General features: G+C 48.6%; 2 protein-coding genes across 3 annotated transcripts in view; one reads left to right on the forward strand and one right to left on the reverse strand.

The window, feature by feature from the left end:
* The window catches only part of Trpa1 (Transient receptor potential cation channel A1), a 221,924-nt gene that overhangs the window by 52,388 nt on the left and 147,939 nt on the right, over nt 1–21,597 (reverse strand). Inside the window, exons 10-11 of the mRNA XM_077690748.1 lie at nt 18,744–18,908; nt 9,328–9,442 (exon numbers count right to left, since the gene is read on the reverse strand). Of these exons, the coding sequence (XP_077546874.1) occupies nt 9,328–9,442; nt 18,744–18,908 (280 nt within the window). The remainder of the gene's footprint in view (nt 1–9,327; nt 9,443–18,743; nt 18,909–21,597) is intronic.
* The window catches only part of LOC144159336 (GILT-like protein 1), a 239,541-nt gene continuing 218,545 nt past the window's right edge, over nt 602–21,597 (forward strand). For both annotated transcript variants that reach the window (XM_077690751.1, XM_077690750.1), the window contains exon 1: nt 602–1,146. Coding sequence is in view for 1 of the 2 variants with exons in the window: in XM_077690750.1 (XP_077546876.1) it covers nt 1,129–1,146 (18 nt within the window). In the remaining variant the exon portion in view is untranslated. The remainder of the gene's footprint in view (nt 1,147–21,597) is intronic.

A 21,597-nucleotide genomic window follows, 5' to 3' on the forward strand; every position in this document is an offset into this window, starting at 1 on the left:
GCTGACCGTTTTCGACGGTCCGCACCGGTCCCGGCGGCCCGCTCAGCCAAACCGGAGCCAATGCCGAAACGCAAAAACGCCCGTGTGTACGAGATTTCGGCGCACGTTAAAGATCCCCAGGTGGTCAAAATTAATCCGGAGCCCTCCACTACGGCGCGCCTCATCGCCTGCGTTGCGTCGGCGCGTTAAACCCCACAATCAACCAACCAATGCCGAAACCGGAGCCAATGCCGGCCAGGCGCGCCACGCGCGCGCAATGGCGCTCCCGCTTGCTGTCGGAGCGGAGCGGACCGTGAACAACGGTCAGCTAAAACTCGCTACTGTTTAATCGTCCTCCATCACGGCATCCGGGGTATTCCCAAACGCGGACCAAAAGCCGTCCACTTGTTCGGCGCGACGGGAAAATGGTTGCTCTAGCCGGTAATCGTAATGACTTGCAATTCTTGCAATGCTTTTAGGATGAAAGCGCTCGCGAGTCGAAGGCGATAGCGCCGGCGATACCATGACGTGCTGTAGTTGCGTCTTCTTCCCGACGCCGATGTAAGTGCGCCATCCGCCGCGCAAAGAACACCTCGTCACGTCTGTCTAGACAGTTGGCTTCGCTCGCATACGATGCTTCCGCTGCAGTGCCTCTGGGACGCTCAAGTAACCCTCGTTTCTGTACTTGGATTTCGGAAGCGTGCAAACGCCGTGAAAATTGTTTGGCATACTTTCCTTGACGAGTGTGCAAGTTGTGCGGATATATGTAACAGTGACAGAGACGTGTTCAGGCCGTTCCGTGTGGGCTAAACGCCGACTGATATCCGTCGGTGGAGCTGCGCCGTTTTCGTCGGTATTCGCTACCTCCCCCTGAACTGCGATGGAAAGAAGTTTCGAGCCTTCGAAAGGTGAACATTGATTAGGTTTGCCATTTCCAAACCAGATGTTGGTTGGAAAGTTGGCCACAACAAAAGTTTTGCGCGTCCGCGGCTGTAGTGTGCGTAAGGCCGGTTTTTTAGTGTCGCAGTGGTGATGAAAGAGACTACATGTGAGGAGCAACTTTGAGGGCGTGTTAATTGTGGGTTTAAACACACAAGGAGATTCTCGCGGAAGTCCAGTGCCACATGCAAGCTCGAAGGATGGATCAGCATGGAGCCAAGACTGCCGGTAAGCTTACTATTTACACTGACACTTTCTCCTGAATGGAAACAGTGTATAATCTGCTCATGGTGAATCCCTACCAACCACAATAGCTACTGCAAGCGGGTTATGCAAATAGCAAGATTTTTTCTAGCTGCACTTTGTAAATCTTGTTGCGCTTCGTGTTTAATGACTGCGTTTATGGATTGACCTAACATGTATTAGCAAAAAAAGTGTCAGCTCTTCGTAAGTAAATTTTATAACGGCAGTAGAACCCTCTGTATTTTTCACGATTCAAAAGCCGGCTACTAATTTCGAAAATTCCTCCCACAAATTCACGCCTAAACTTATACGTATACAGATGTATTAAACATATATGCCTTATGAACTGCTAGCGATAACGTCGGTGACTTCGGGACATGGCAAAGTTGGGCTTTTAGTTCATCATTGCGTTGGGTGAAGTGTTTCCTGAGCGGCGCACAGACGCTTCGTCACTGATGTCCAGACACCCAGTTGCTTTGTGTGCCTCCGTTTGGAGGCTGATTTTTTTTATCAGCGAACGCTCCCGCACGAGGGCTTTTAAAGACGAGTCCTTTTAAGAGCAGAGCACTCTAGGGGCTCCGCTTGTCGTCGTAGCTCGCTCGCTGGACCCAAGTAGAGCCCCACGGTGTACCGTCGTAGCGGCGTCCCTCAGAGCCTTCGAAAACGAAGTGGTTTATATAGTCATAAGCGTTCTAAACTCTTGAACCGCTGGTGCTTGTCATACATCTCCCCGTTGTTTGACGCAAAGAAAATTGTTGGTACCTTTCAGGCAAAATATACGTAATTAACCGGCAGCGCCAGCGTTCATTTAGTTAGGAACGCCCGTTCGGTTGGTTTTTACGACTGTAAGCGAAAAAAAGTGGCAGTGCATGCAACGCCGACACGTGCGGGAGGAAAAGCACGCCCAAAAGGAACAGAACTCCCGGTGGCGCAGTTTCAGGCAGGGGGCGCGCGAGCACTGAGAATGCAGGAAGTTTGAATTGCATTGGACAAACCTCCCTTCCATTCATCAAGAGAGGGCTATGAGACTAGGGGGCCGCAAGATGCAGAAGCCCTTTGCATCGGCTCCAAGTTTCGCTCCCACTCACGCTGGCTAACCGCTACCCAGGCCATCGAGAGTGGTACCACGGTAACCGGCAAGTCACGAGGATCACCTGGACACCACCATCTCAGTCATCGAGCCACCAGGAGGTTAGATCGGAGTGCCCGCCGCCGCAGCTGCTGCGCTGGGGAGTTAGGCCTCACGCTAGGCCTAACAGAACACGCCATGTGCTCCACGACGACAGCGATGGATACTACGTCATCGACGGAAGGAGAATCAACCTCCGGAATACAAATTGGAACCTACGAAGGTACTACAAGCATCGAAGTCCAAGGAGAAGACTTCGATCCCTCGGACACAGCCGGTTGGACTACCACCGTGCGACGTGTGACACAACAAGCCAAGTCAACCACTGGTGAGTCCTCAACCAATGCACGTCAATCAAGACCACGAGAGAGGATCACTTACGCCAAGAAGGTAGCCAATGCACTCACCAAGGCAGCCCGCATGCCACCAGTTATGCCGCGGGAGGATATCAAGGTCATTGTTCGGCCACGCGGTGGACTTAACCTATCAAGGACAGAGGCCACGATAACGATGGCTGCCATTTTGGCGTCATCTGGGATACCAAGAGAGGAAGCAAGTGCTGATACCATATGCACTAATAATGCCCAGAATATTATTGTGATTAGCACCCCAGCTCACCAAAGGGCAGTGCAATACCTAAGAATGAAGAGCCTACTGATTGGAGACAAAACCCATGAGATATGCACGTATCAGGCCGCGCAGGAAGATACGGTGAAAGGAGTGATCAGAGGAGTGGCTATTGAAGACACCCAGAGGGATATAAATGCCAATATTGTCAATGAATCTAATCCATTAGCACTGCAGGCCCACAGAATCGGTACTACAACTACAGTCATTGTGCTTTTCGAAGGACATAAGGTACCGAACTATGTTAAATACGGCCCCTTGTTGCTCAAATGCAGCCTATACCGAAAACATTTTGATGTCTGCCGGCAATGCGGGAAAATAGGCCATAGAAGCGACGTATGCCCATTTCCAGACACAAAAGTTTGCGTAGCCTGCGGTTTAGCGAACCCAAACGCTGAGCATGCCGGCCATTGCCAACCCAAGTGCAAGTTGTGTGGCGGAAGTCACATGACCGGGGCTAAAGAATGCACCAACAAATTCAAAATTCCTTACGTCGTTAAAAAAAGACAATGGGCCCGCAAGCTATCGGACGTTCAACAGCTGCGTCAACAACAGCTGCGCGAATTCAGCGAACTTAACGCAACAAGCTTCCCGCCTCTGAGACAGCCGTCAACTGAAAAGAACAGTAGGAGTAGATCTACAACCAGGAACAATAGCAAGAAAAGAGATGGTAGCCAGAGCACCAGAAGTGCAAGTAGGCAGCCCTCTCAAACACGAGAGAGAGTAGCCTGGGCAGACACCCTTGAAACCCCACCAAATACAATGGCACCAAAAAGTTCCGACGAATCGGCCGTTCTTAAAGCCCTTAGAGCCGAAAATGAACAACTGAAGCAGAGAATCGCAAATCTCGAAATGACAAACAGATCAATTAACGAAAAGTTGGATAGACTCCTGACGCGTCAAACCCGCGAGCAGCAAGCGCCACCTGCCCCAGGTCCTGTTCCAGAGCAGCCGCGCACGACTGAAACAGAGCCAACCAGCAAGCGCAGGGCTGTTGACTCAGCCCCATCGAATGCTACTATGTCTACCCAAGACCGTAAGCTGCGGCTCCGGCAGGATAAGCTAGAGGAACGACAGGCAAAGATGGAAGATCGGCTCGATGAATTCATCAAGACCACAAACGAAAGGCACCTACAAGTACAAAGTATCCTCGTCCAAATTCAAACACAGCTGGCTACAATTACGGAAAGACTCAACACCAACGTACAGGCAGCAGAACAGCACATAGCCCCAGGACCACCGCCAATGTCGGTCATCCAACAACCACAGCCACTACCCATCCCCTACCAGTCATGGCCGCCCCAGTAAAAGATCTCCTCATATGGCAATGGAATTGTAACGGGTATCAAAATAAGAAAGCGATCATACAGCAGCATCTTAAGAACATTAGTCGCAACCCGGACGTTATCATGGTCCAAGAAACACTCAGCGAGACCCCACCAAAGCTCTGTGGCTACCGCACGTATGCAAGCCCGCCAAGCGCCCGTGCAGATGCCAAGGGAGCCGGACGTGGGGTCTGCATTTTCATACGCAAAGGGATCACCTATATAGAACACGACTTAATCGGAAGAAGTGCCATTGAACACTGCGCAGTAGAAATTGTCACCGGAAAGAAGCGAAAGGCCAGCACCTTTCTCGTCACCTTATACAGTAACCCTGCACATCGCCAGCAACGTTTCAGAGCGCTTCTGTACAAGGCGTCGCGATTGGCCCACGATAGCACACTGATCGTCGGTGGAGATTTTAACGCTCCGCACCAGGACTGGGGCTACCCGACATCGACCGCCAAAGGCCGCTTCTTGATGGAGGAAGGAACGGACGCCGGTATGCACCTGATCACAGACCCCATTGACCTAACGCGTTGTGGCACATCTGTAACAAGGGACACGACCACGGACCTCACTTTCGTCAAGAACAACGCACGGCCCATCCAATGGAGAAACACTCACGAAGACTTTGGGAGTGACCACTACGTCCTCGAAATCGTCGTCCCCCTTCTTGAAAGGACGCCAGCGCTTCGAAAGTACAAGATCACGGACTGGGTCGCATTCCGCAAATCCCTACCCCAAGAGCGCATGGAAATCGACGATATTGAGTGTTGGGTGAAAGCGGTCGTCCAAACAACCTCGGACGTAACCAAAGAAATAGAGGCTGACGACAACATCACACAGATGGACAGCCGCCTGGCCCATCTTCTTGAGGCCAAGAAATCTATAAAGGCCCGCTGGAAGACGCAGCGTACGAACCGTCGACTCCGCAAGAAGGTGGCAATCCTTAATAGACAAATAGAAGCCCATTGTAAGCTACTATGCACCCAGCAGTGGCACGAAGTTTGCAATGCAGCCGACGGGCAGCTCCACATGAGCAAGACTTGGAACCTACTTAGACACCTCCTGGACGAAACCCGGACAAAGAGTCACCATCACAACACGCTCAATCGAATCCTGCAAAGAGCCGTGGTAGAAATGGGAGAAAGTGAAGTGGAACGCCGGCTGGACGAAAAGTACCTGCCGACAACACCTACAGACAATCACCCGGAATACGCTGGAAACGTCAACGAGGACTTAGATCGCGATATAGAGGTCTGGGAAGTCCGAGCGGCCTTACAGAAACTCAACTGTAAATCGGCAGCGGGACCTGACCGGGTCACTAATAAGGCACTCAAGAATCTCAACGACCCTGCCATCGAGGCACTCACGAGGTATTACAACAAGTGCTGGCGCGAAGGCTGTCTCCCACGACAATGGAAGACTGCTCGCACTATCCTAATACCGAAACCCGGGAAACCGCCCAGCATCGAACATCTCCGGCCTATCTCTCTGACCTCGTGCGTAGGTAAAGTCTTGGAACATGTATTGCTGAATCGTTGGCAGCGCTACTTGGAAGACAACGCACTCTATCCCAACACTCTTGTGGGCTTTCGAGAAAAGCTGAGTACCCAGGACGCAATGCTGCTCCTCAAGCACGAAATAGTGGATAACACCTCCACCAGAGACAATAGAGCAATACTAGGACTTGACCTACAATGTGCATTTGACAAGGTTCGACACTCTGCAATCCTTCACCAGGTGTCCCACCTGAACATGGGCAAACGCACATACAATTATATCAGAGACTTCCTCACTGAGCGCTGCACTCAGATCTGCGCGGGTCATCTAGAACTACCCGAAAAGCAACTGGGCAGCGTGGGGACCCCGCAGGGGTCTGTCATCTCCCCGCTGCTCTTTAATCTGGTCATGATTGGCGTCGCCAACCGCCTCGAACAAGTGGAGGGTGTTCGGCACACCATCTATGCCGACGATGTCACCCTCTGGGTCTCGGGAGGCAGCGACGGTCATATTGAAGACACCCTACAGAAAGCGGTCGATATAATAGAGGAACAACTTGAGGGGTCGGGCCTTGTCTGCTCCCCGGCTAAATCAGAACTCCTGATCATACCGCCAAAGGGTCGGAGAAAGAAAGATTATGCCCATAACATCCAGGTGCACACAAAGGAGGGGCAAAAAATCCCAGAGGTCTCAAAAATCAGAGTTCTGGGGCTTCTACTGGAGCGCGGCTGCGGTAATGGCGCCACGGTCACCAAGATCACATCAAAGGCAATATCTGCATCCCACCTAATCCGACGCCTTTCAAACAGGAAAACAGGCATGAAGGAGAAAAGTTTGATGCGACTTATAGAATCCTTTGCCATCAGTCACATAGCCTACATAGCCGCGTTCCACAATTGGAGACGACAAGAACAGGACCGACTCAATGCAGCAATCCGCAAAATATACAAGCTCGCATTAGGTCTCCTCCAGAGTGCCAGCACTGAACGGCTTCTCGCCCTAGGTGTACACAACACTCTGGAGGAAATTGCGGAGGCACAACGAACTGCACAGCTAGAGAGGCTATCAGCAACACGAACTGGTCGATACATTCTCCATCGACTGAACCTCGCACCCACGAGAGAAAGAGAGACAACTAAGAACAAGATACCGGAGGAGATACGCCAACACTTGGTGGTGCCCCCGCTCCCGCGAAATATGCACCCAGAGCACAACCGAGAAAGGAGGTTGGCCAGGGCAAAAGCTCTGATCGACCTTCACGCCAACGATAACGGGGCTGTATATGTAGATGCGGCCCAGTATCACCAGAGAAACACCTACGCAGCCACGGTGATCGCGGCAACGACGGGCAACGTCAAGATCGCAGCATCCATCCAGGCTCCAAGTGCAACGCAAGCAGAAGAGATGGCTATCGCCCTGGCCATCACAATTCCCACGACCACGACAATCCTCAGCGACTCCAAGTCAGCGATAACGAATTATGCCAGAGGAAATGTGTGCGCGGCTGCTGCCCATATTCTCTCTCAAATACGGGAACGCAACCTCGCCATCTACCTCAAGTGGTTTCCCGCCCACATGGGACCCCACATCTCCGGGAAGGGGAACACCAACCATAATGAGACTGCCCATGCTGCAGCGCGAGATCTTACCAACCGCACTGCAGCAGAAGTCGACACTGATACTTCTGAGTCGTACAACGCGAGCAAGGAACCCATGAATACCTACAGCGAGATTGTCACCTGGTACCGACTCAGCAGACGGACCATGCCTCCTCCACACCCGGGCCTAACTCGAGCGGAAGCAGTCCTCTACCGACAACTACAAACACACTCTGTCCTTACACCAGCCCTTGCCCGATACGTATGTCCCGAGGTGTACGAAACGGACATCTGCCGCCTATGTAAAGACCAGAGAGCTACACTGGCTCACATCTTATGGCAATGCAACAACGCAGCAACGGGAACAACGCTTCCTCAGGAAATAGAAGACGCCAAGTGCAGCGCTAACCTAGACACACAGCTCCAGGCGGTCAACACTATCATCGCAGCACTGGAGCTACAACGGCCGTCAAGTCAACGCCAGGAGGAGCCCACCAGGAGCAGCGCCCAGGGGACCACCGGGAGTGTCCGGGACCTGGATCGAGTCGCTCCTGGGATGTCCATGGACCCCTCTACCGAAGACTAACCATCGGCCTGTATTGGCGCCTTAACAGGTTGCCTCCTCATGTGCTTTAACATGAGTGTTCAATAAAGTTTCACTCACTCACTCATCAAGAGAGCAGTGAGGCAGGGCGGCCAAGAGTGCGATGGGTGGTAGCAGTCAGTGGATGACAGCGCTACATCCCATTATGGCAAATCACTGCTCTGCACTTCCGACGGCTTTCACATTGATTCGAACGGCTTTAATTTTTTTGTGCTACTTGAACCCGAAAATCTTGCTCTGTCCGTCCGTCCGGCCATACGTCCATCTGTCTGTCTGTCTGTCTGTCTGTCTGTCTGTCTGCCTGTCTGCCTGTCTGCCTGTCTGCCTGTCTGTCTGTCTGTCTGTCTGTCTGTCTGTCTGTCTGTCTGTCTGTGCGAGTGGTAAGGACGAGTGGTGAGTGTGAGCGCGAGTGCGTGCTTGAGGAAAAATATATCTTTATGCGAAGTACGAGCAAGTGTCGTCCAGTTTTTCCGAGGTGGGGGCTGCACAAATTAACAGCCATCGAGGTCTGTGAAAGATCAACGCATTCAATACCCCACAGTGCTTAAAAAACTACACGTCAACTCTCAAAATTTGTGCCGTCTCCCCCGCCCAACCATCGGACTGCCGCACACAATGAAAATTACTCATGAACAGCTGAACAAGCGCCGGCGGGGCTACATTGTTTCCCTTGGCAACAGCCTTTCTGCTACAAGGAAATGCGGAAATATTGGTATGTCTACGCTCTGAAGCGCTGTGTACAAAAATCAATGCAAGGTTAGGGAGGCATTGTGTATATCTATTTGGGCACCAAGGCATTAGCATCTAAATCACCTCAGGGGACTGATATTTAGGCCGATTATAAGTACATGTGCAGAGTCCGTGTACATTGGAAAGAAGCAAGGAAGATTATTGATAAAAATTGGGTAAAAAATAACTTTGTCAACACAGGTTGAATTTTAAAGACAATTTCTTTAAAGTCGGTCAGCCCGGGAACCACTTATTTTGAAAACATGTCGGCCCCTGTGGAGTTCTCGTTTTTTTTTTTTTTTTTTTTTTGAAGGCAAGATGTTCTGCCTAAAATCTAAGCAGCTGTCCAGGACCCTTAATGTACCGGAAAAAAGCTTTCTGGTGCTAATGGCGCATTTGTAAGTCACCTTCAAGCTTAATTTACTCCCTTTTTACTCTTTGTTCCTAGCGGGCACCTAAAAAAAAAAACATGTCCTGGGGGAAAGGCGAGCGAATATCGCAGCCTACACGGACATGTATTTGAGACATCTATTGGGCAAAGCTTTACAGTGGAAAAGGGATACTTCACTTTAAACTAGTATACGGAATTACTAAGTGATGGGTTTATGAACACGGCGTTTCAAAATTTTCTCGAAAGGCGTCGCAACTCACCCCATCACGGTCACTCTGATCGAGCAGATGCGAATGAACCGCCAACAGCTGCTCCATGGTGTGCGTGAACCCGTTGGTGACTGCGTAGTGAAGTGGTGTTCGTCCTTTGTGGTCCCTGAGCATCACAGGGAAGAAACAAAAAACGCCAATACGTCAGCAACGCCGCATTAATTCGCAGTTCTTGGTGATCTGCTTTGCCTGAATGCTTTCTAGGCGCTAAACTTTCATGTAAATGGACGACGGCGTATACCATCCAACAATGCCGAGCGGCACTTGTGCCGTTTGTTCAATGTGACTTATGGTACGAGGTTAAGTGCGCTGTTTTGGATGAACGCAATTTTGAGGATTTAGGGTGATGCATATGATTTTTGAGTTTATGCTTCTCTTTAATTCGAGAAACTTTAAAGCTTTTGGATTTCATGCGCTGCAGCTACATCTTGGCTTTCAAACGCGGCTTCTTGTTAAACTAAAGGAAGAGCGGTAGAACGGCTACGGCATTCTGTAGTTTTTAAATCAGTCACTTTTATAAATTTTTATTGTTTCCTTCGAGTCAGTATGTATGCGCGTGCTATAAATATGCCTTTAGATGTTGCGCGCCTGCGTGCGTGCGTGCGTGCGTGCGTGCGTGCGTGTGTGTGCGTGTGCGTGTGCGTGTGCGTGTGTGCGTGTGCGTGTGTGTGTGTGTGTCCAGCCCATCTGTGTTTGTTTCTTCCTTTATCTATTCTTTCGAAGGCACTTTTTATTCCACATTTTTTCTGGCAAATTGGATGGATGTCTTCGTCTAATGATATAGAAAAAAGCCTTGCAAGGTTTTGCAAATTTCAAGTATTTTTACCTGATTGTAAAAAGTTCTCAAGCTTGGACGTCATTCAGTCTCTTTCGCGCACTTTCTTGTTCAGACCTTTTAGGCAGCTGGCAGTGCATAAAAGGAAACATCTAAAAAGTAAGGGATTGTACATGAAAGAACTCTAGTGCATTATCGTTAAGCCAACATGCTGCTTGAAGTAGACAAGACTCAGTCCTTTTCAATTAAGGTTTTTCTACGGTATTGTCCAGAGACACTATCATGGCAATGCTATTCGCAAAAAATTTCGGAAGGAGATGGAATAAACCCCCGTTGACAAAAAAGTACCCGCGACGAGCCTGGACTGGGCTCATTTATGTATAGTGTTTGTACGGAAACATACGGGCATGGTCCACAAACAAAAGCGCTGCGTGGGTGTGTTGCCGGCGGTTCAGAGCAAAAACTTCCAAGAGATATATTGGCAAGATCTTGTATTCTGCCCCTATACCCTTGTTTACTCCCATTTCCGGGTGTTATTCGTTTGAAAGCACAAAACAGCCGTCAGCATTGATGTACTGCTAGCTTAAGAGCAACCACAGTGTGGGTTTTCTTTTTTTTTTTTTTTTTGCTTCATGAATAATCCATAGTCGCCGCTCCCGAATGAAATCCCTCATCTGCTGAAACGACCCTGCTGGAAACAAGCTCGTCTGCTCCAACTTCTTTTTACCCACTCGCAGAGGCAGTAAAGGCTCATGTGATCCACCCTCAAGTTCAGTAGTAAAACATCATTTTATGAATGCTCGCTCTAGATTTCGCTCGCGAAATGCTTTGGTGAAGAACCACTATTTAGCATACGTGGTTGTACGCTGCTGAACAATCTCGGTGATTGCCGTTGAAACAGGCGAATACAACAAACTTAGACGATGCAAATCTCTCTGAGCCCAGCAAAAAGGACAAAAAAAAGACGTATTCTACTTCCTGGTGCGGCAGTCGTTGGGCAAACACTGCCGTTACAATTATTCACTAATCTTCCCAGCGAGGTCTCAGAAGGAAGGGCGTACGAAATAAGATTTTCTTCGGGGAAAGAACCTCTCCTAGTCTATAACCCGATTATAACGGCGCCCGACCTTCCGTGTAAGTGGCGCTGCTTGCGTAACACATTTATGTCTGGACAATGATCGTTACTTCCTGCAGCAGTGCTTTTTTGTTGTTTTTTGTGCAATTTTGGTGCTTGCAGCATTAGTTATAGAATTCTCCCCCTTAAAGGGACCCTGCATCGACTGCTAGGAATGTATTTTGGGGCAAAGTCTATTGCCTCAGCAATCTCCTCCCGCAAGAATTATGAAAATCCGTTCACTATCACCGAAACTACGCGCGATGACAAATCGCGCATAATCGTTCACTCTCAACTCGACCGCGGACAACGCGACGAAAGCTGCGCGCTCTCTCCCGGAGAGGGAACGGCTCGCGGCGTCCTCTTCGGCGGCCTTCGATATATCACAGGCCGGGGAGTTTTCTCCTTTTCTGTGCAACGTGGAGGTGCCTATTTCCGGTCTGGTGCCACAAAAAAGCAGGCATGAGTGCCTGCTCGTAAGCGCGCGCTCGGGCTGGTAGGGCGTTTTTAAAGCAATAAACGTTTGTAGTCGAGTGGTCCTCACTCAAGTCGAGAGCTCCTCACTCATACTCCGCGGGCACTCAAAACACAACAGCAACGGCAAAACTGCGCCTACAGGTTCAGGCATAGAAGGGGTTTGTACACAGCGATGACGACGGCGGAAATGGGAGAATCTAGCCGCGAATCCGACCAGTGACAGCCGATTGGGCAGCCATGGCCTATGTGACGTCGCTTAGGCCATGCCAGCGGTGCATAATGAGGAGAACTGAAGAGAGCGCGGTTGGTTTTTCCGCGTCTTTCACAGCGATTTGCGCGCTCACCGCTTTTCGTGCACGTGTAATATTTGGCTCGGGTGTTCCTGGAAGCCTAATCTAAACGTCGAGCAGGTTTACTTGCACTGCACGAAGAGTGTTGCAGGGTCCCTATAAAGCTGCGTCTCAACAATACGGAAAACATCGTATTTGCATTGTTTAGAAATATGCATCATTTTTAACGGCAGGGTCACCTGTACATAGCTCAAAGGGCCTAAAAAGCCGCCGTCGCAAATTAGGTTATAGGTCAGCTGTTTTTCCCGAGTAGTCGCTGTCGCAGGGCGCAAGGCGCATGAAAGAAGGAAGGCCGGTTTGCAGAGTTTCGAGCCCAATTCGCTACAGTATTCACCACGCACGTGCCGTCTGTGGGGTGGAAGAGTTTTAATGCCTCATGTGCGGCTACCGACAACGTTCTCGCCTTGTAGTGCCTCGTTGGAGTTTTGATGCATGTCGTGTTCCGTTAAAGGAGCCATGAAGACAAAATACAAGTTGGGTTTATTAGAAAGACTGCTTAGTCCCGATAACAATCATACCAATATCATCGCAATCTTCGAACAAATAACGGAGATATTAAAGAAAACGTGTGAAGCAGTCGCGACCACCTAGCCAATTTCCCGCAACTTTTCTATGACGTCACGGAACCTTGTTTGTGCGATTGGCGGCCACCTAACTGACCTGTCGTGACGACACATGACTGTACGTCTGTAATGGGGCCTCTAGTTCCATTTGACCGCATCTCTTGAATGATAACGTGCAGTTAACGCACTGAAAATTATGTTTTATTGTTGGCCCGTATGACGTCATTCTTGCTCATAACACGTCACTGTGGCGCAAAATTTGAAAGGATTTAAATACTTCTTGCTTTTTTTTTTTTGTTAAAAAACATCTTTTGGGGCTGTAACGGAGCTGAGTGAGATACTGAATTCTAATTTTTTCAAATTACACGAAGTTGTATTTTCTCTTCATGGCTCCTTTAAGCGGGAGGAAACAAGCGTGACAAAGAAGCGGTCATGTCGCGTGAACATACAGTGGGGAGAAAAAGTTTGGATTCCACGCGCGGCACCATTCGGACTTTCTGCGGACGAAACGCGCGTCGCCTTGGGCGAGGAAACGAACAGACTGTGACTGCGGGGTTTAACGCGCCGACGCACCGCAGGCGATGAGGCGCGCCGTAGTGGAGGGCTCCGGATTTATTTCGACCACTTGGGGACATTTAACGTGCTCCGAAATCTCGTACACACGGGCTTTTTTGCTTCTCGCCTCCTTCAGAAAAGCGGCCGCCACGGACGGCAAATGAACCCACGTCCTCGTGCTCAGCAGCACAACGCCTTAGCCACTGAGCCACCGCGGCGGGTGAAACGAACAGGTGTACTGTGAAGTTGTAGAGTTTAGCAGGCATACAGTTAAGAAGGCACGCATGCACCCATTTGGTGGCGGTGCCCTGCATTTCGGCTTCTGCTTGCGTGGACTTCAGTCTTTCGCTCCCGACTGTATACGTGGATTATAACTAGTGTGGAAACTTTAATGTGGTGGGGGTGGACGCATAACAAAGACAGTGCTCACTGCCCCAGAAATAGTACGAAATGTATATTGTTTTGTGTATTTTGTCGATGTCAGAAATTTACACCCCTTTCGTCCGGGAATCGAATTTTGTGCCCGGCAGCCACTCAATAGCCAATCACCGTGCAGGTTATGGAATTATTTTATGACGTAGTTAAACGTTGAAATTGAACACTCTTATAGATATTTAAAACCTAATGAACCCCGAAGCTAAAGCTTCATCGAAGCTCGCATTGCACCTGAATCCAGTACTGACTTTCGTCGCGGGAATAGGTCGTTCATATGCAGTTTTTCTCGTACGGATAAACGGTCGGCACGAGAGGAAATGAGAATAAAGCTGTCAGTACCATTCCTAAAACATTGGTCCTTAAAGAAGTGGTTACATTTTTTGCTTGGCGGGGTTAAGACATTCTCTCAAATTTAATGGAGGAGGTCAAAGAAATGAGAATACCCAGAAACAAAAAAAAAATATTATCTTTTAAGCGCTACAAATTGAAGAGAAGCACCGTTATTTTTTTTTTAATTCAGCTTATTATTCCGGACAGGATTTCAAAAGGTCAACGGTTTTCTTATGCTTTGTGTGGTTCCTGCAGAATTCCGCGATAAGAGCTGCTGGTGACAGGAACAACGTTCAATTTCCTGGCCGTTGTAAGAACTGTAAAAAAACTTGGCCGAGGACGTTCGTCCGGAAAGCGATGAATTCCTGTGCAGGTATGAAATCGCTGGTGAAGAAGGAAAAATGAAAGAAACATTTTGAAGAAACCGTACTTTCCGGTGCTTTAACTTGTAAACACCCTTGCCTCATGATATTACCACCAAGCAAATAAAAATGTTTCAAAAACACATCCACATACGGATGCACAGAAACTGCCTCGTACATTATCAGTTTAGTCTACTCGTGAGCAGCGTTGTTTTAATTATTATTGTCGCATGCAACAAAAAGAAATCTCATTTTCCTTGGCCTTTTGGCTTATCGCGGTAAAAGGTTTTCCTGCATCCTCGAAAACAGGCTAAAGAAATCTCAGGCAAGGCTTTTTGGTGGAACCACTTTCTTAACATTTCTGCCTTCATCGAATTCCGGCAGCGGAACCTCATTATTTCTTCGGTGCGTTAATCAGCAACCACCTAATGAAAGTATTAGTTACGCGGAAATAATTACTCCTCGTTACTGCGTAGCAAATTTATTGATAGCTGGGCCAAATTGATATAGTTAGTGACCTGAATGCGGGCTTGTGTGTTCACCAGTTACGAAAAATGGACCCAATTCTAGCTGCACCGTGACTGATTTTTCTCGAAAGACATTTGTCGCCGTAAAACGTCGCTTCTCAATTAAGGCGCAAGCTGTCCCACGCTGACAAATTATTGCAAGTTCACGTCCTTATAGTGGCCCAGGAAGCAGTGCAGGGCTGTGCTGTTTCAGATTTTTCTCAGGCTTACAAAATAAACTTCCTGGCAGAAAGGTGCGCTATTCCTCGTTGATTATTAAATACACGGTACAAAAATCTCTCAAATTCCCAGGCCGGGTTCAGGCTGTAGCCGCAGCGGTCGTAATAACTTTAAAGAATGAAGTCATTGCACGTCTCAGCCAACCGAACTGTGTGACAGGCCTTTTTTTTTTTTTTTTACGTCCACAGACCACGATATGGCTTTTGCGTCGGTGGTCTGAACATAGCCTCACACTACTGTTAACAACAACCAGGGTGTCCGGCTGGAGTTACCTACAGCGTACTAAGCTATGTACTCCTCCCAACCCTTGTGAATGTGCTACAGGTGACCAGAAAAAACTTTACTCTTTTCCTAAAGAAAGTTGAGACAAGCGCGAAATATTCTCCCACGAAACCTGCGTCACAAGTGCACCAAAACCTTTGCTAAAAGGTTCTAAAGCCTTCAAAGACCCGAATCGCGAAGGGAGAACGAACCCATGCGACGATTTTTCGCGCACTAAGTAAACGAATCTACAAATGATCAATGTGCACCGATACGCGGTTTATCAGATAAAGATATAGCACTATTGTACTCCTTCTTCCCGATCGATGCGTGTATCGTCTTATCTAGATCCGTTCCTTTTTATCGATTTTCAAGTAACCGTTTTAGCGCAATGGACGCCCGGTTTCACGCTCGCACCGCGTGTCCAGAGATCTTATCATAGCTTTTCAGGTCGGCCAACTGGTCTATGGAGATTGCATTAGTTTTCTGACAGTAGGCCATGGGTCCCACCAAGAAAATGTTTATTTTAAAAATATTATTTATGAGAGATATAAGCATGCAGAGGTGAGAGTGCCAGTTTATCTAACAGTAGAAAACCGCGTCGAGACGAAGCATAACCGTAAAAGCAAGGTTTATGGACAAGCAGGGCATTTCAAGATCTTCAACTGCATACGTCATGGGGGAAGGGGTGGGGGAGGTGAACAGCGTGGGGGTGGAGGAGGGAGGGGAAGAGGAAAGGGTGTTATTTTCGGTTATGGAGGAGGTTTGTAGCGAAGCAATCAGATACGGGGCCATTTTTTAACCACTCAGCAATAATTTTTGTGTGACGAACCAGTGACCGTCCTTGTGTGTTCTTCACGGAGCCATTGTTTCTGTCACGGTGGTTCCACTCAAGAAGTTGGTTTTTGTGTGTTGTAGATGAACGATGACGATGGACACGAAAAACAGTGTCAGTGTAAAAACGTCAAATGCAGTCGATTTTGGCGCGAATTCATTCGGCCTACTCAATTAGACATTAAACGAGTACTGACACAAATTTTGTGTATGTTTTTCTCGCTGATATGTGTGCATACCTGCCCACTAATCATATAATGACATATTAGATGGTCGATCGCAGTGTAAACAATTGGTTACAGCCTCCTTTATTCGTGTCAGATTCGGTTTTGATGGAACGAACATCGAGCCGGCCCCCATGACAAGAGGACGCACTTGACGACACTGTTCCCGTCGCAGCACAACCGCTCTAGACGCTGTGGTTGCATGCGCCCCTGCAGCATGATGTCAGTCCCAAAACTGTGACGTGATGTGCAAGGCAAAGCAACGCACGCCAACAGCAGCCATCGCTTTGGCAACGAACGTCACGGGAGCGCTGACGCCGGCAGTTCGGGGCCAGGGGCACATGGCGTCGTGCTGATGCCGATGTTGAAATGGTATCCGTTCTGAGCTTTCTCCCGCGTGCAAAGATCGAAATTCATTTAAAACATGTTATTCTAAGCGGTTAGGGTTGAAACACCATCATAATCATCTTTATCATCATAAGCCACTCTACGCCCGCTACAGCTCAAAGGCATCTCCCATAGATATGCAATTATCCCGGTCCTGTGCTAACGTAGACCAATTTATTCCCTAAATCTCATTGACCTCATCTCCCCAACTAACCTTCTGCCGCCCCCTGCCACGCTTGCCTTCTCTAGAGATCCACTTTGTTACCCTTACTCACCAACGGTCATCTTGCCTTCGCATTACAAGCCCTGCCCACGCCCATTTCTTCTCAATTTCTACTAATATGTCCTTAACACATGTTTTTTCCCTGACCCACTCTGCTTTCTTCTTGTACCTTAATGTTACATATATGATCTTCCGTTCCGTTGCTAGCTGAGTCATCCTAAATTTAGGTTAAAACCTGTTAGGGAGTTTCTGCCCCGTAGGTGAGTACAGGGAAGATGCAGCTGTCATACAATTTCTTCTTCAGGGACAATGATAGGCTGCCATTGATTACTTGAGAATGCCTGCCGAATGCACTCCGCCCCATTCTTATCCTTCTAATTATCTCTGCCTAATTGTTGGGATCCGGGGTCAATGCTTCGCCTAAGTAGATTTATTCGCTTACCACTTCCACTGCCTCGCCACCTATCTCAAACCGCTGTTCTCTTCCGAGGCTATTAAACATTACTTTAGTTTTCTGCATATTAATTTTCAGGACCACGGTAATACTCTACTTGTCCAGCGCGGTAATAATGCTTTGCAATCCGTCCGCCGAGTTACTTAGCAAGGCAACTTAGTGGAAGATATGTCCACAAACAGAGGCAGCTATTTACACAGGTATCTCAGCTTTGAAATTTCGTTCCACTTAACTTTTAAAGCGCCATGAAGACAAAATGTAATCTTTTTTGTTTGAAAGAAGCCTTAGGGAACTCAATTCTAGCTACGGAATGTGTTTTTAACCGGAAGAAATCAAGAAATATTAAAACGCTTAAATTTTGCGCTATGGGGCATAATATGGACAGGGGTGACGTGATATGATCCTGCAGTATAGACATATGAGTCTGTTAACTGCGCGTTACCATTCAAGCGACAGAGCCAAATAGAACAATGAGACCCCCTAAAATCGCCAAGTCACGCTTATTCGCGGTGACTGTGGCTGATGGGCGCCAATTACACAAACAATATTAAGTGACGTCATAGAAAAATCCCCGGAAAGGGGCTGTGGAGTCACTCCTGTTTCATGAGGTTTCTTTGAGATCTCGATTATTTCTTCGGAGGTTCACGGTAAGCTTGACCTCATTGTTGTTTACCAAAGCAGTTGTTGCAACGAACCGAACGTGTATCTTGTCTACATAGCCCCTTCAAAAGAGCACTGACACGAAATTTCAAAGATCAGATAACCATGTCAAAAGCTTCCTTTGTATATGGAGGTACCCCTTCGGAAGTTTAAACTGTAACCGTTCAGTAGAAAATATTTTAAATCAATTTTAATCTTTGCGCGCACGAGAAAGCTCATCCACGCCATCGAGCAAGCTCATGACATCATCTGCACCTCGACCCAAACGGCCGACGTCGGGGGCTCCCGTGAGGTATAGAGGCGGTCGTGGTGCTGTTGGCGCGCGCTTTCGCGTCTTGTGCATCACGTCACAGTTTTTTCGACTGACGTAACGTGTGACTACGGTCAATCGGTCCGTCTGGCGGATGCGGCCGCGCCCAGACCGGCTCTGGTGCGACGAGGACAGTGACGTGAAGTGTGCCTTCCTGTCATGGCGGCTGCCTCGGTGTTCGCTTCACCGAAACCGAAACTGACACGAATAAACGGAGCTATGGGTAATTATTTATACTGCGTTTGACAATCTAATGCGCCATTGTATGACTAGTGGGCACGTAAGCAGCTATATCCGCTAAAAAAAACGTAACAAAAACATTTCGCGTAAGTACTCTCAGGACTAACCTGTGAAGTAGAGCGCCTTTGACCAGAAGCAGGTGGACGACTCGCGTGTGGCCGTTCTGGGAGGCAATGTGCAGCGGCGTTTTTCCTTCTCCGTCCATCTCGTTGATAATAAGGTGACCCTTCTTGCTTTCCAGAAGGTGGCGCACCGTGTTGTAGCGACCGTACCTGTGACAACATAATAAGATACCGATGAAGAAGCCGCCATAGCTCACGCTATAATCGCGACATTGGAGGCTGTTTTTAACGTTCCGCAAAACTATGAGCCAGTGTATCCCTATTCCGAATATCAACCAAGTCATTATATGCACCATTTTTACTATAAGCGGTACCAAAAACCAGGCTTAATTTCTATTGCAACTCCAGGTCATTTTCGGAGTAAATGAATGCTTCAGATAAGGCGAGTATGTTTATTTTTGTGTTTGACGGCTTCATTCCAAGACTCTAATGACTTATTAGACAGTTTTAGTCTGTCGTGCGTGCAGAGCTCACACACACAAAGGTGAAAGGCATACGTAGCCCACATGCATGTATAGGCTCCGGAACGATCGCCGGGTGGCGCTGCACTCTCCCCGGAGGGGGAGTACGCCGGAGCGGCGGCCTATTCGGCACGTGCTTTTTTCGCTGCGCGCGTGCTGCATTTCTCGCGCTAGGAAGAGGGCTGGGTAAAATTTTCTTTCGACTTATGAAAGCATACACATTAGCACGTGTCCAGCAAGTTCGGTTTACACGTAGAGCAGCTACTGGGTCCATTTTTGCCGGTGCTTGTCTTGTCGTCTGCTAGAGACGCGTCGTCTGCTACGCGCCAGTCGAACGGCCGAGCGCCCCGGCGGTTTCACGGGATAAAGAGTGCTCTTGTGGGCGACCCTTGGCTGGTCTAACCACCTCAGTCATCGCGAAACGACTGCGTCTGGTGAACGGCTTTTCAGCGCCCTACAGACGCCCCCCGGCCCGCTCCTCCGCGTCTGGCAAGTGCACGCGCAGCTCGCGCTGTCTCCCGCACCGCCTGAGGCATCCAGCCTCCTACTCACGAATGCGAACAAAGCGACCAACCGCCGGCTGCGCGAGCCGCTTAAGCCAGCACGTACAAAGTCACTAGCCCGAAACGAAAAGATGAAACTGAAAGCGAAAAAAAAAAAAACCCATATTGTTGCATGGTCAGCTGCCACGACAGTAACAAGGCGAAAGAAGAGGATCCATTCGTTAAATTCTGCATATTCCCCGCGAAAGCGCACCAAAAGGATAAACGGTAAGCATGGATCACTGCAGTTCGAAAGGTGAAATAAGTTGACACATTTTTGTTTGTGTGCTTTCAGTTTACATTACCCGGCTTTGAAAATGCGAACTAGTGTTCTAACGAGTCCTCCCCTCTACACTTTTTTTAATGCATGCTGCCAATGATTGTTTTCCGCTATAATAAATGAACTTCGGAGTCGTTTAGCTGGTGCCGTTCGATATCGTCCATATATAACACAATAGGTTGACAATTTGCATGGGTGAAAAAAAATAGTTTCTAGCGATTTGCCTGGCTGTAGTAGCTCTGGTCCGTCTTGTCATTGTGACTTGTGTTCTGGACGGGATTGCTGCGTTGTTCGCTTTATTCCCACATTTAGAAATACTGGTAATTAAAAGAGGTATACACCAAATTCTGTATATTATAGTATTTAAAAGTTATACGCCACAAGCTGCTCTGTTGTTTCCGCGAACTGTCACGCTAACCCATACTTGTACTCCAAGCGGGTGACAAACATTGCGAACAAAAATTTCTTCAAGGACAAGTAAAATGGAAATGCGGCGCTTTCAGCGCACCCCTTAATTAGCGTGTGCCTTTCTAATGCGTTTTTAAAAGATGCAGCTGATTGTTTCAAGAGTAAGAAATAACCTATTAACCATAATAAATCACGTTTACCTTACATTTCTTGCAAGCGTCAGTGTTTCTGCAGTCCAGAAAGTCCGGATGTCAGAAGCGCGAGCACGCGAAGGGAGTAACAAACAAGAGAAAAGTACGCTGTAACCAGCTGAACAGTTGTCGCCTTGCAGAAGAAAAGAGCAACCGACGACCGCCGAACAACCTGTTTTCCCCCTTAAAATCGTAGGGGCAGTCTGCTGGTCGAGGGGCGGGAAGCAGGCGGCGCGTCTGTAGCAGACGACAAGACAAACGTCGACAAAAATGAACTTCGTAACTACTCTACGTTTAAACCGAACTTGCTGGACACGTGCTAATGTGTATGCTTTCATAAGTCGAAAGAAAATTTTACCCAGCCCTCTTCCTAGCGCGAGAAATGCAGCACGCGCGCAGCGAAAAAAGCACGTGCCGAATAGGCCGCCGGCCCGGCGTACTCCCCCGGAGGGGAGAGGGCAGCGCTTCCCTCGCCCGGCAAACTTTAGCTTCGCCTCCCTATAGTTTGAAACCCATGAGTCTACATGCACGCGACGCATCCCGCGCGCTATTCCTTGCGCCACCTACTAACAGACACAGACGCTGCTGCAGCTACTGGTCATCTCGCAAGCTCGTTGCTATGACGACGACAAACGCTACTTCGGCAGGCTTAACAGCTGAAAAATCACCGTGCTATCTGAAAAACAAAAGCTATTTCTCGATTAAAACCGTGGAGAGGGTAAATATGGGCAAATTGAAGTTCAAATCAACAGCTTAGAACATGATATCGCACCTAGGGATTAGCAGCGACGCAATGTTAGTTAACTCTACTTCCAGAAGCAAAGACCGCAACGTAAAAATCGAACCTCACGTACGTCCGTGAGACTCACGGCGGCCCTGTGCGTTCCGCGCATGCGCACTCGTCATCTGTGAAAACTCTACGGACGTGAAGCTCTTACGTACGGGAAACTAAAGCTA

The sequence above is a fragment of the Haemaphysalis longicornis genome, unplaced genomic scaffold (assembly GCF_048455015.1).
Source record: "Haemaphysalis longicornis isolate Haplotype H1 unplaced genomic scaffold, Haemaphysalis longicornis Haplotype H1 scaffold_10, whole genome shotgun sequence".
NCBI classification, from domain to species: domain Eukaryota; kingdom Metazoa; phylum Arthropoda; class Arachnida; order Ixodida; family Ixodidae; genus Haemaphysalis; species Haemaphysalis longicornis.